The sequence below is a fragment of the Fistularia commersonii genome, chromosome 15 (assembly GCF_037954325.1).
Source record: "Fistularia commersonii isolate RoL2024-O1a breed Wild chromosome 15, RoL_Fcom_v1.0, whole genome shotgun sequence".
NCBI classification, from domain to species: domain Eukaryota; kingdom Metazoa; phylum Chordata; class Actinopteri; order Syngnathiformes; family Fistulariidae; genus Fistularia; species Fistularia commersonii.
Genome location: NC_141298.1, coordinates 14,045,680 through 14,059,552, shown reverse-complemented (window position 1 = coordinate 14,059,552; position 13,873 = coordinate 14,045,680). Strand labels below are relative to the sequence as shown.

At 44.9% G+C, this 13,873-nt stretch overlaps 2 protein-coding genes across 3 annotated transcripts in view; one reads left to right on the top strand and one right to left on the bottom strand.

The window, feature by feature from the left end:
- alcama (activated leukocyte cell adhesion molecule a) overlaps nt 1-2,230 on the top strand; it is a 95,882-nt gene extending 93,652 nt beyond the window's left edge. For both annotated transcript variants that reach the window (XM_086160675.1, XM_086160674.1), the window contains one exon: nt 1,503-2,230. The gene's annotated coding sequence lies outside the window, so the exon portion shown is untranslated. The remainder of the gene's footprint in view (nt 1-1,502) is intronic.
- Nucleotides 2,231-12,677: 10,447 nt separating this feature from the next.
- Nucleotides 12,678-13,873, bottom strand: part of cblb (Cbl proto-oncogene B, E3 ubiquitin protein ligase) — a 67,154-nt gene continuing 65,958 nt past the window's right edge. The window contains exon 19 of the mRNA XM_086160673.1: nt 12,678-13,089. Within this exon, the coding sequence (XP_086016799.1) occupies nt 12,836-13,089 (254 nt within the window). The 3' untranslated portion in view covers nt 12,678-12,835. The remainder of the gene's footprint in view (nt 13,090-13,873) is intronic.

The window sequence follows — 13,873 nt, the reverse complement described above, 5'->3', positions numbered from 1 at the left end:
TCAGGTTCTTTCAGTTTTCACCGGGAAAAAAAACACCCCGTTTGGATTTTTTGACGTTCTGTACTCCACTCTTCCCCCGAGAGCTCCCCTAATTAGGTTTATGCAGTTGTCTTCCTTCGGCACTCACCTCCCACAAGATTCCAGAGAGAGACTCGGGCTGCTTATTAGACTCTTCTCCATCTTTGTGCGATGCTTTCCAAAGGGTGCTGTCAGTCCCGCCGAAAGGCAATCCTAGTCCCGGCAACACAAGACGGACAAACGCCTTCACCGCTGTTGATCTTGAGACGGGTCCGTTTTCGGTATTTGCTCCCGGTTCGCACACAGAAAGGCGTGACGACGGGGGTCCTCCACAAATACCCCTTATCGGAAAAATAAATGCGTCGTAAAAATTTCGACGCGGAGGCGTGAAAGCTTTGTAATTTACAGGTAGCATACCGATCCTTTTCTCGCAAAACGGGGACACTTCATCGCTTATTGATAGCTTATTGATACACACTAGCTGTCATTTCCCGTCGGAGATCCCCGATCTTTACTCAAATAATTGAGCCGTTCGAAATCGATCCGCCGTCTCGTGCTTGTTTTAGTCCCCGCTTTGCAGTGAAGGGATAAATATAAAAAAAGGGCGTGCTCTGGATGAATTGATGAATGTCCTGTGCAGCCTATTTTATTCCATTTGCATCAATAATTAATAGGATGAAGAATCATTTAGGGTTAACTACAAATGGAATGCAATTTCCTGTGTAAAGTAGTTTGGCCGCCGTAGCCGGTCTGGCCCGTGCTCAGCTTTTATGGAAATGACTGTAAGCCGCAGCTGCCCGAAATATTTATCTACCAGACTTGCTTATGATGGGATGATTAACTCTCCCCTCTTTCTGTATAATTGACAGGATTCCACATCTTACCATTTTTCTGCCTTAGGGAGAGCTACTATTCAAAGCGTTAAAAGTGCTCTGCATATGTGAAGGCGTGTGAGTGTTTGAAAGCATATAAAATACTAGAGGGTGCACATTTGAGAGAGGCTTTTCTCCCCTCCTCATTTGTTATCGGGATGTTAACATGGGCCGGCGAGTGGAATGGTTATCTGATGCTGTTAAATATGTATCAATGAATTCATTACAATGTCCAATTTCAATAGCCTGCCGACCACGTCAAGTTTTTGACCCGAAAATGTCCTTTCACTCCGGTGCGTGAGGCACCTGACTCGGTGAGGATATGAGGATAGTCCACCAGCGCGTTTCCACCCGGCCAGGCATGTCTAAGCCAAAGCGATGTTGGCAGTAGACGTCGTGACTTTGTCATCACCTACACTCAACCGCCCGCCGGGCGTTTCATCATCGGACAGGAAGTGTAACACCGCGGGTCACATCCAGACACATGGACGTGTCGAGCGAGGCTTAATTATAAAAAACTGTGAACAACGCTCGCGATGACGACAGCGGAGATTAACACATGTGCGCCTGTGTGTGTGTGTGTGTGTGTGCGTGTTCTTCTGTGCCGAACAGCTGACAGCGGCCTTGCAACATCAAACCGCAGACTCCCAGTCGGCTGCTGACATGATCCACGAGACTCTAGCGAGCGGCAACCATTTTCCAGCAAGTCCTTCCCGCAGCCTGCTGTCTGACGTGTGCACTGAGGCCGCCTCGTCTTACTGTGTCCCCTTGTTTCGTGTTCCTGGTGAATGCTCCCCCTTTCCGTTTTTTCTTTTTTTTTTTTTTTTTTTTTAATTTTCTGTTCATCCTCTGAGGTCCCGTGGGGGGGTTTCGGTGCCGCTCTGGTTTGCTTTTCTTTCTTTCTTTTTCTTTTTTTTTTTTCTTTTGCTTTGACTTTTTACTCTCCTCCAAGAATGTCAATACACTTTATCAGGCCTGTGTAATGAATTTTAATGATGAGATGTTTGTTTTGTTTTTTGTTTTTTTGTTTTTTTTTTACGGGCCGTGATCGAAGCGGTCCTCCGCCGGGCTGCGTTTGGAAGAAAAAGACACTACACTGCTGTATAACGTCACAAGATAACATCGCTCATGTTCTCAGCTTCTAAAACACTGGCAAAAGGAATCGTCTGAATATCTAGTTCATGGATTCCCACCGGAGTCCTGGTTATAATGATAATATTATTATGTGGTGATTAATTTGATGTACTGAATAGCTTCTACATGCAGGTTGCCATAACCATGACCCCGCCCTCCCTCCACCACCAGAAGATGATTTAAAAAAAAAAAAAAAAAAAAAAAAAGCTTGGGATTGCAATGCATGCAGATTCAAATTGGCCGTTGCCAAACAGCAGCAACGCACACTCGAACACACGCGTCTGTTTTTCTACATGAGGTTATTCTCACTGTGAAGAGGGATTTTTTTATATATTAAACAGGCAATTTCTTCACTTGAGAAAAAAAAGAAATTACTTTGCTCTATTTTCGATCGCCGAAGAAATGAATTTTGGAAGATGGAGTTTTTTTTTTTTTTACCGGTTAATACCCTCGAACGGCAAATTTTACAAACAAAAAAAACATCTTATTCATTTTAAAATGAATAAAATAGAGTAAAATAATTTCTCATGTTCTTCGAGGCTGTAATTCTGCAGAATCCAGAAATCCAGAGTTAAATAGCGTTTCGTTCTTGCGTGAAATGTTCAGTGAGTTCCGAGTTCTCAAAACAAAGGGCGTGCTTCTCTTTTCTCGAGTGAACGCCTGCAGAAAATAGTGTCATTTTTTTTTTCTTTTTGTGTCGCAAAGCAATTGGATCTAAAAAGGTAAAAACTACACGGAGTAAAAGGGCGTCTCGTGAACGGAGCGGTAGAGTTCAGCGATTGGGTTTTTCTTACACTACTATTGTCTTCACACTTCCTCTTGACATCTGTTACTGTTGGGAAGATCTGGAGTCCTTTTTCTCATGTCTTCTGTTGGGTGTCACCTTACTGATACCGGATCTAAATATAATTTTTTTTTTTATTATTATTATTATTATTATTATTATTATTGTTATTTTGGTGCGTGCGTATATGTGTTTCGATGTATTTATATTCTGTGTGCATCCTACCCGGGGGGCCGTGCTGCAGCATGCACATTGATTGTTCCGATACTGTCGGGGAGGTGCCGTGCAGCGGGGCGGCGGCGGGCAGTGAATCGGATGAACGGCGTCCGCGCTCATTCTCTTGTCGTGTTCTCATGATGTTCTTTGTAGCTCTGTGGTTTGAAGGATAAGCCAAAGTGAAGACGGCGGCAGGCGCACCGAAGTACACAAAGATGGCGGAGTTCGAAGCCGCCCGCTCTGCTTCATCCCACAATGCAACAGCGCAGCAGCAACTCAAAAGTAACAAGAGATAACTGACTTGTTTTTTTTTTTTCTTTCTTTCCCCTCAAAACCCGATGTGTAATTTTTCATGTGTCAGCAAGTGTTTTTGAATGTAAACAACGTCAACTTACCGATGAAGATCCACCCTTTGAATGTCTTTGAAAGCATCCGGAAGTCGGGACTAACAGCAGAGGCGAACACCGGAGACTGATTTCGTGGACGTGTTTTGTTTTTTTGTTTTTTTGTTTTTTTTCTAACAACGTGCTTCACTCATCTTAACACATATCAGCGAAAGGAAAATAGGCAGTATTTTTAAGTTGTGAATCTAATAGGCAGTCTGAGGGTTACTTCCCCCCCCCCCCTGAAAGTGTTATTCGAGCGCAGTACGTGACACTTGTGATGACACTCATGGACTTTACAGCAAAGGTTTCATCATCCGCACGCATCCTTCCGATGAGGAACAATACCGGAAGGCCTTTTCCCTCAACCTTTAGGAGGCACTTCAGCCGGAGACGTTTTGAGCGCGAGGAGTCCGACGCCGTGCCACTGAGCTGACGTGGACGCACAGAAAGATAAGACAAGATGATTTCCTTTTTTATAGGCGTTTAAAGATATTTCTATAACTTGACACCACACACGGAGTGGGTTTATGTGGTTCACATTTACTCAAACACACTCCTTTCAAACGCATAGACTGACAAGAGTCCGAAAGAGAAAATCGGGAATTCCAATTTTGCTGTTTCGCCTCCACCTCAGATCAGTCACACCCGTTGGGATTTCTTGTTAGAAATGAAGCAGAATTCAAATCGAGCCCGTCGGCTTCAGCGACGACCCCAGGACGTTGTCAAGGACTCGATTGTTGCTCTGTTTATGTTGAAATATTTCAATATTGCCATGTTTTCTTTGGTCGTTTGATTGGAATAAAGGCAAAGGGGAGAAAAGGGCGGTTGTCCACCCAGGTTGAGCTTTGGATCATTTTGTAATTTTGAATTTATATCAACAAGAATACATTCCTTTCTTTTACTTTTTTTTTTTTTTTTTTTTTCCCCCCCCCTCTCCCACCCCCGAAAAACAACAGTAGTGACAACGGCGTCATCATATTATGGGATGCTGCCTATAAAGCAGCCGGTCAAAATGTTGAAGCACCTCTTCCTTTGTGATCTCATGCCTGTTTCTTTCACGCAATCAGGTCAGCAGTGAAACCAAAGAGGGTACAATGAGAAGGCCATAGTAGTGTTGTAAATAAACACTTTTGTTTTGTACTGTTGTTGACAATAAAGTGTAGCCTGGAAAACAGATTGAGCCGCCAGTCTCTGTCTTCATTCCAATCCCCTGAGAGCGAATCAAACAGTGCAAGGATGCATTAAATGATATTGTCGTGAAAAAATTGTACACATTTATATATATGTATATACAGTATATCTACTCAGTTCTGACTCACAAAACTGAAGGTTTACTGCTGCAATGAAATCCATGTTTATGTAACATGTGTGTATACCTATATATATGTATGTATGTACATATATATAATTTTATATAGTATGAGAGAAAGATATAGTAAAAATCAAAAGTAGTATATTTTAACCACGCTGCAGTGTTTTCTGCTTCCTTTAAAATGGTTGAATGTGCACCTGCTGTGGGTCTGTGCTGCAAGCTTGACAGCTCCATTCACTTCTTTAATTACGTCTCACTTGTGCACATTGATTGTTTTGCACAGTTGTGTTTTTAGATGTACCTTTTTTTTTGTGGAAGAAGCGCATTGAACAACTTTAATTAAGGAAGGCAAACTGAACACATCACCGCCCAAATGCAAACTCTGTGCTCTCTGCTGTGAGATAACTCTACCCTTGACTACCGCAGAAACACGCACACACATTTAAAATATCCGGACAGTAAAATCAATAAACACTGGGTGTTAATTGTTTAATATTCCCATCTAAGTGGATTTTAAAAGATTTTTATCTGACATATAGTTTTAAAATAAAACATACAGAAATTTGTTTGATTATAATGTCCATTCTCAGGGTCTCGGGACTGCAGGCCTCCCTAAATATAATAGATTATATGACAAGATTAAGTATTGTAAAAAATGTAGTATCTGATAGGGCGCGCTTCAAGGCACGACTCCAAATATCAGCTTTCTGTGAGCCGCTGGAACATTTCGAGTCTAGCATCTTCTATAAGCTCAGCCTTAAATATTTCAATCTTTCTTGGATGTATTGAACCCTCTATAGAACCTCTGTCAGGACGGTGCAGGAGCTTAGGCCGCCCTGCTGCCTCCATCTGTCCCCGTTCTCCAAAGACTGCATTTATAAGAAAAATTGGTTTTGTAGCTGGAAAATCGCCGGCAAACACAAAGTGCAATTGAAAGAAAAAAAAAAAAAGAAAAATCATTAAACACAACCCGACGATCCGGAGACGAGATCGGCCACTCGGTTTCCGCTCTCCCGCCCGGCGGCTCCTCCCGACATCCCGGCCGGGTTAAACGAGGGCTCTGAAGTGTTCGCCAAAGAATTTGTAACCGTTGGCCGCTCCGCCGTGTCTGCACTCGGGTTTCCGAGCCTTGATCCAGAAGAAGAGCCAGGGGCGAGGGTTGCGGCACGTTGCCATGGCGATACATCCAGCGAAAGTCAAACCCTGGTAATCCGGCCTGTGACCCCGGACCTTCTACAGTCCGGTGAGCTGTTCCGGCCCAATTATGGGAGCCGTCGGTGTGAACGGGGGTTCGGCTCTGCCCGCTCAGCATAGAGACAAACCTCCGGGATGTATTTGCACTAAAGGGGCAGATGGTGTTTAACGGACGGTTTCCAGCGGCTGATGTAACGGGGCGTGCGTGTCGGCCCCCGGACCGCCGGGTGGACATCTGAGGACAACTGAGAGCGGCGAGCTGCATCGCCGCCGCTTCACAAACTCACATCGCTGATGCCTCTTAAATCTTATGTTTCTACTTGTCTTCTGGGCGTCTCAGGCTTAATCCCCTGGATCCTTTCCACACAAATCTCCCCACTTTCTTTTTATTCTTTCTCTCCACAGACATTTTGTAAGAATACAGAGGCAGACAGCGAGCGCCCTTAGGAGGCAGTTATTTTGATCAGACATGAAAAATAAAGCAGTGTCTTCGCCGTGTCCCGGTTTCAGAATTTCAACCGTTGGATGCATTTGCATTTATTCTGAGCGGCACATGGTGGAAAAACACCTGGATGCGAGAATATAGACCGGAGTGTGTGACGCAGGTGCGATCCAGTCACTAGTTTCTGCGCCGGCGTTCAGACGAAAGGCAAAAGGTCTTAAGAGATTATGTTTCCAGGCCGTTCAGCTCTTTGTATGCTGAGGTGTCGAGCTTTCTTCTATAATCCAGAGGAGCATCAAAGACTCCCACTAAATCTCACCTCCCCACTACATCATCATCCCAACCAGCGGGGGACAAAGTGTGTGACTTTCAGCCGTGTGTGTCAAAGGATACGTGACTCTGAATTGCTGAGTTCATCACACACTTGCTAAAACATTTATTTTCTGTATCAATATTGCAGATATTTACGTTTTTTGTTTTGGCTATTATAACCGCCATATGATTGAGTTTAACTTCTCACATTATACGGCTGACTTATATTTATAACAATAATTGTTATTATTATTTTGAGAAATCCTGTTAAAAAATCAATGTTTGACTTGAATGCTACACAGGTGTTTCACTACTTATATTGATGATTATTATTATTATTATTATTATTATTATTATTATAGTGGATTTCATCATTAGAAGCTCAATAATAGTCACTATTGTATTATTACTTTTTATTATTATTATAATTCTTCACAAAAGTCAAGTATCAAATAATAACATATTAGTGGATGCTTGTTTTTATCAAGAACGTGTTCATTAGAGCTGTCAGTGAAGCTGCATATTTGAGGGAGAATTTCAGATTTTGGACGATATTAGGTTTCCAGATAGCTACTTACAATCATCTACAGACTTAATTGGTACAGAGTGTTAATAATCACATAATGAAAATCTCTTTACATTTACAAAGAAAAAAAAAGACACTTGAAACTTGATAAAAAATGGGTCGAATATTCACGTCTGGCAAAGTCATTATTCTCTGGAGTGTCGTGGAGATGAAGTTGGAAGAAAAGCCATGGAAGTACTCGGAGGCCTTTGTGATAACACTGGAGACGACCGTTGATCCGACACGGATGAAATGTCACCGCCTTATTATTCAACGCCGTGAAACATTTGTGTGAAGTTCAGTCGGAATAAGAAGGTGAATTTGAGATATTTGCCTTGAAAAGTGTTTTCCTTCCATCCCCGGGACCTTTGACCACCTACATCCTGCCACTTTAGCCCCAACTTCAAGTTTTTGGCAGTTGCAAAAAGGAACCATGCGAAGTTGTGCAAAGAAATACCTCGCCAGTGAGAGTGGGATGCGGACAATGCTTGTTGTCATGGAGACAGCATGCATTGGTTGATCCTGTCCTCTATCTTTCCTTCATGAGGTCGCAAGATTTCACCGGCATCCTCTGTCCGTCCGAGTCTGACCGCGGCTCCTCTGGAGGTGAACCAGACCGGAAATCAACTTGTTAAAATGGAGGTGTATTTTGAAAACACGCTTCCAAACACATTGGAAGAGGAAAGAAGGCTTGGGATTTGAGAAATTAAAGATCAATCAATCTTTTTTTTTTTATTTATTGGTGTTAATGTGATAAAAGAAAAATGAATACAACAAACTAAATAATAAATTCCGTCCAGAGCAAGGTGTCTAAAATTTAAAATAAATAAATGCATATGATAATGATAATAACAATAATGTTGATAATAATAATAATTATAAAATCAGGCCAAAGCAAGTTGACAAAAAATAATAATACATTTTAGGCTTGAGTCACCAGGCAAAATTGAAGATGAATGTATTAAATAATAATAAAAGTAATGAATTCAGGCCAGAGCAAGCTGGCAAATTAAATAAATTCAGGCTAAATCAAGCAGGCAATATTTCAAGTAAATAAATAAATATTGTGATAATAAGAATAATTCAGGCCAGATCAAGCTGGCAATGGAGAAACATGGAGTAATTTGCTGTTTCAGAGCAGTGGATGCTGCATTTGGATACATGATGTCATTGTTGATAAGTACAGGGGATTTATTCACAATAAAAGAGTTGGCCGCCTCGGCGGCTCTGGCCCAGCGTCTGCTGGGATCGGCTCCAGCACTCTTGTAATGGATACGCCGTTTACATCATAGATGGATGCAATAACACCGGACTCGTGCTTCGCTGTCGGGGTCAGCGTCAGAACAAATCTTCTTGGGGGTTTTGGGGCAACGCGTGTTTGGAGGTTCTGAGCTCCGTCATGGTCCCCCTGCAGGCAACTTGTGAAATTGGGTGTTTTGGTGTAAAATTCATGAGCAAAAGTTAAATTTCATCTCTTCGCTTGAATGCAAAATATCTGAAAGCAATGTAGTGACATAATTTAATATGAAATAGAATCTTATCTTCAAAACGTGATTTTATCATAAAATAAATTGTTTAAGTCTTTGTCTTGTCCTGCTAATGTCATGGTCACGTCACAACCTCAAAGTATTAAAGTTACATTTTAAAGATGCCTTTTCTGTTACTTTTCAATTTTTTTTTTTCACGATAAAAGTTTTCACCACCTTTTCCAATTTCTCGCTCGATTTGATTTAAATGTTTGGACTTATTCAGAGTGACTTGTTGGAACTTATTCATTGCAAATTCACCGGCATTTTTTTTAATAATATTTTTACTTTTTTATTATGATGGGGTTTATCTTGGGAGACTGAAATTCTGCCTTCAGCCTCTCAGATTATAACAACACGATATATTACTTTTTCCTGTTTGCATGTAGAAGACACTGCGCGTCCAACTCGGCCACGCGGGGGTTCAAGTCCATCTCGTGCACCAAAACACAGCGTCTGTGAGGCAGGATGACCCCGGACATTGCTTGCACACACACACACACACACACACACACACATCAATAACTGAAAGTGAATACTTAAGATAACTTTTCCTCGCCATCAGTTCACAGCGGCTCCTATCAGTTCAGGCATTTCTGCTGCTTTCAGTTCACCGACGGGACGATTCCTCTCCTTCACTCGTCGCCTCCGGTTGAAGTCAATCTCGGGTGAAATCCCGACGAGCCGCCGTCACCCATCCAAGAGTCGCGGCGGCTCGCGGGCCAACTCGACTTTTGGGTGACGCTCCAATACGCAGACACACAGACGGACACAGGAAGCATTACTTGCAGACACGAGTAAATACAACAAAGATAATGTGACTTTTTATTTCCTTATCCATGAAAATAACTAACAAAAGCATTAATAATGTATAAATTAATTGCACGTTACTCTATGCTTACATAATTATCAACACGTGTTTGTCACCTAAGCACATTACTAGGAAATGGTTTCAGAAAATAAGAACTGCCCTTTGCAACCTAAGGCCACTTGCCCCCTTCTCGAGGGAGTCCAATGGAATGACGAGGCGGAGCCGGGCTTTTTCCCCGAGCCGGAGGGGAAATACAGACCAGTGCAAAGACTAAGCCGCGGGTTCGACGGAGAATTTTTCGACACATTTCGCATCGGCGTCGGATATTTCCACCAAGTGAGGAATTAAAAACAGAAAGTGTAAACGGCTTCATTTGCTCTGCGCCCCCGACCCTCCTCGGTTTCTTCTCGGGTGTGAAATGTGCCGCCGCCGCCGCCGCCGACGGATCGGTCATATCTGGCCGGTCGGCTCCTCGCTTCTTCCCACGCCGCCAACGGCCTCCTTGCCGTCGGGCCGAGGGCGGCTCCGAGGTGGTCCCGGCTCCGTGAACTCGCCTGGATAATAAAGAGGACTTTGCAGATTTGTAAACTTGGGCTTCTCACCGGTGGATCGTCTCATATTATCATATATGGAAATGTTTGACTGCGCCAAGTTCCTCTTTAAAGTGCAGCTCATAAAAACAAGGGGGGGGGGATTAGGGGCGTTAGAGGCAGATAATTACAACTTTCCATAGTTACACAAACCAGATGATGAAACAATAAATTAAAGTGTTGTTCCGCCCACACTGGGGCCGAAAAGAGCTCATCGACGGGTGTTTTCTGCCTTCACACACACACACACACACGCACACACACTGACCTCCCATGTTAACCTTGTTGTGCTTAGAAATATGGAAATGGCAAACCCGGATGAGATAAGATCTGATCATAAGATGATCCCATCACACACACACACACACACACACACACACACAGGCACTCTTGACATTACATTACAAACCGATAATCACTTCCTGCCCCTGTCTGATTGAAGTATCTGACCTGAAACGAGGCTGAACGATGAGGAAAAGGGCAATCCGTTGCTTCTAACCAAGTCTGATGGACTAATAATGCCGACAGGAGAAGGAGTGAGAGCCGGAGGAGGAAATGGGTCAACGCTATGCGTCGCTCTCTGTTTATTCGCCTCCTCCCCGGTGGACCAGAAGAAGCTCGGCACAAAAGGAGAACCGGAGTCCGGGCACGGCGAGGCGGAGCTAAGCTGTGCGCACAAACAGAAACGCTCCCGGAGCCCGATGCTCTGTCGGCCACGGCCGCCGTTAAAAACTCCACGAGCCTTCGTCTTCGTCCGAGAACGCGAATGCTGACGCGCCATCCAGAAGAACCCTGGCGCACGCCGGGTGAGACCGGCGGCTGTTCCATCGTGTCACAGCAGGCAAACTCAGAAGGAACTGACTTCTAGAATTCTATATTAAGTGTCACAGCGAGATTGGATTTTCTAATTACCAACTCCGGGATGTACAAACAAAAATGGCCCCAAACTACGTTAGGGCCGCCGGAGCCGGTGGACGCGCATCTCCGGGGCAGAGAAACATCTCTCCCGTGGGCTGACGGACCGGCGAGAACGTCCCCCAGCAGCCCCCTGAAGGGGAACCGCCGTTTCCCCGCTCCTGGTAATCATGGCTTTTCTGTCTTTTCCCAGTGACCCTTGTTTCCTAAACGGCACCTTATGCAGCCCACACATTTTCCAATGACACCGGTTCTTTTCCAGTTTCAGGTCCTAAAAAAAAAAAAAACCCTTAAATAAAAAAAAAATAAAATAAATAAATGTATATATAATCTGAGGGGTCAATTTATCAATTGAAATAAATTAACATCCAAATAGTATCGATTGTTTACATTAAGGTGTTTTTATATATGAGGTGTTTTTATACATAAATGCCGATTTTTTTTTTTTTTTTTTTTTGTTTGAAGACAAAAATCGTGAGATCTACATCACACATTTTTAAATTAAGCGATTTAATCAATCGATTAAAATAATTAGGTGAATGGCAGACCGGATGAAATAATAATGGTACGTTTGCGTCCCGATGGAGACACGCCGCCCCCGAGAACATGGTTTTGAAGAAGAGGACTTGTAATTAACATGTTGGTAGCAGCTTGTCCTGCCAACATCCATCATAAACAACACGTCGAACATGCCTCATTACTCCGGCTGGAGACTTCCGCCGCGAAGGAAGTCCCTCCTGAGCATGTAAACCCCACTGACACCCTCCTTACAAGGGGATTCATAAATCACATACCTGACATCTGTGTTTACCCTGCTGTGACACGTGAACGCCGTCTCGGGTTCTGAATTCTCCACATTTTCCCGTTGGTCTCTTGTCCCGCCTCTCCGGCGAGCGTCGGCGTGAATCACCTCCGAGAGGGATTTCACAAAAAATAGGAGGTGAGCGAAGTGGCGACAGGACTCGAGCGGAAACGACGGCGGGATCGTCCGGCACTCGGTATGACTTAATTCACCGTCTCGGCGTAAGATATTTTTCCGCCACTTCACCGCTGGAGGCCGAACAGACCTCACTCATGCAACAAATACATTCATAGACCTTCTGCCCCCGCAGACGGAGAAAGTCATTAAAAAGAAGGCCCCGGCTAGTTAATCCTCTGCTTCAGCAAGACGCACACAAATACATAAAAAGACACACACACACACACTTTCGCGCACACTGCTCCTGCCGTTTCTTTCTCTCTGTACAAATAAGATAGCAGTTGGAAGAGGAGCGGGCTGCGGAACCGTCCTCCGCCGGTCTGGGGGGGGAAACTAAGGCATCTGTTGGCTCCGTCTCCTCTGACTCACTGCATCAGAGCTACGAGTCGCGCCGCTGGGGATCCCCTGACCCGCTGCTGCGGCGGCGGGGAAGTGTGTGTGAGGAGGAAAAAAAAAAACGGTAGAGTCTGGCTCCCCCCAGTGGGTGCGGATTAAAAACACCGCTGCCGCCCGGACGGGGAAAAGCAAATCGACGGAGCCTCCGGATGTGAAACCCGACGGGGCCGGAGCGCAGACCTCCGGGATGAACGTTTCAGCAGCCCGAGGACCAATCATGCTTCTTCTTCTTATTCCGTCATTTGGTTCGGGTTGGTGGACAGGCTGCAGCTCTGCAGACTGAAAAAGCCCTTTTTTTTTTTTTTTTTTTTAAGTCAGTCCGTTTCCAGGCACGGCGTCAGTCACCCCCAGACCCCAACACCGACGCCCCGCTCTCTCCGGGACTAGAGGTTCAGCCTCGGGGCCACTAAGGCAAACTCCCGCAGAATGTTCCTCGCCACGTCCACCTTGTACTGGGCGATCATCAGCGCCCGCTTCACGTCCTCGAAGGAGTAGCCCTCCCCCATCAGCTTGGCGATCTTGGCGTCCACGTTGTGCAGGTCCAGGCCGTGGGATTTCCCCGGCTGAATGTCCAGGGGGATCTTTCTCGGCAGCGGCTTGGGCGGCCGGGCGGGGGCCTGCGTGCACTCCATCGATCCTGGAAGACGGAAAGAGACAGGAAGTGTGTTTATCGGCGAGCTAAAATCTGGGCGCGCGGTACCTCGGTCCGCCGATCGACATCCCGCAGCTGGAGACGGCGGCGAGAACTGCACGTCACATCCTAATCGCTGTAGATGGGATTACAGATAGATAAAAAAAACAGATGTAGTTAAAATAACAAAAACGTTGACGCCTTTTAGGACCTTCTGAGTGATGTTGTCAAATCTTGGAAATCAAACGTCATAAATGTTGCTCACAAGAGCATCGGGCGCCATCATGGGCTCAGTGTCCTGCCTGAGGACGCTCCAAGATGGAGGAGCGGGGATTTGAACCACACACTTTCAGATTGGAGGGACGCAAGGCCCAATAACAATATAATATTTAACCCTTTACAGAACCGTTACCAAAGATACAAGATCTAGATCAAGATCTGACCTGAGTCAGAAAACTGGTTCAATCCAGGAACTCAGTTTAGGGAGTCGGGTCTCCTCCTGGGATCTATGAGATCCAGTCACAGAACGAAGCTTGTTGAAGGTGAATCAAATTATATATTGAGACTTTTGGACCCAGGTTGGATTCCCCCAAGGGGGCCTTTCTGTGTGGAGCGTCCATGTTCTCCCAGTGTCTGCGTAGGGTTCCTCCGGGTTCCCAGGGCTCCTCCACAGTCCAAAAATTTGCAGGAGGTTCATTGGCATGATTGGAAAATGCCCAGGCGACCAGTCCAGGGTAAACCCTGCCTCCCCTAAATGACAGCAAGGACAGGATCCAGCATCCCAGAGAGC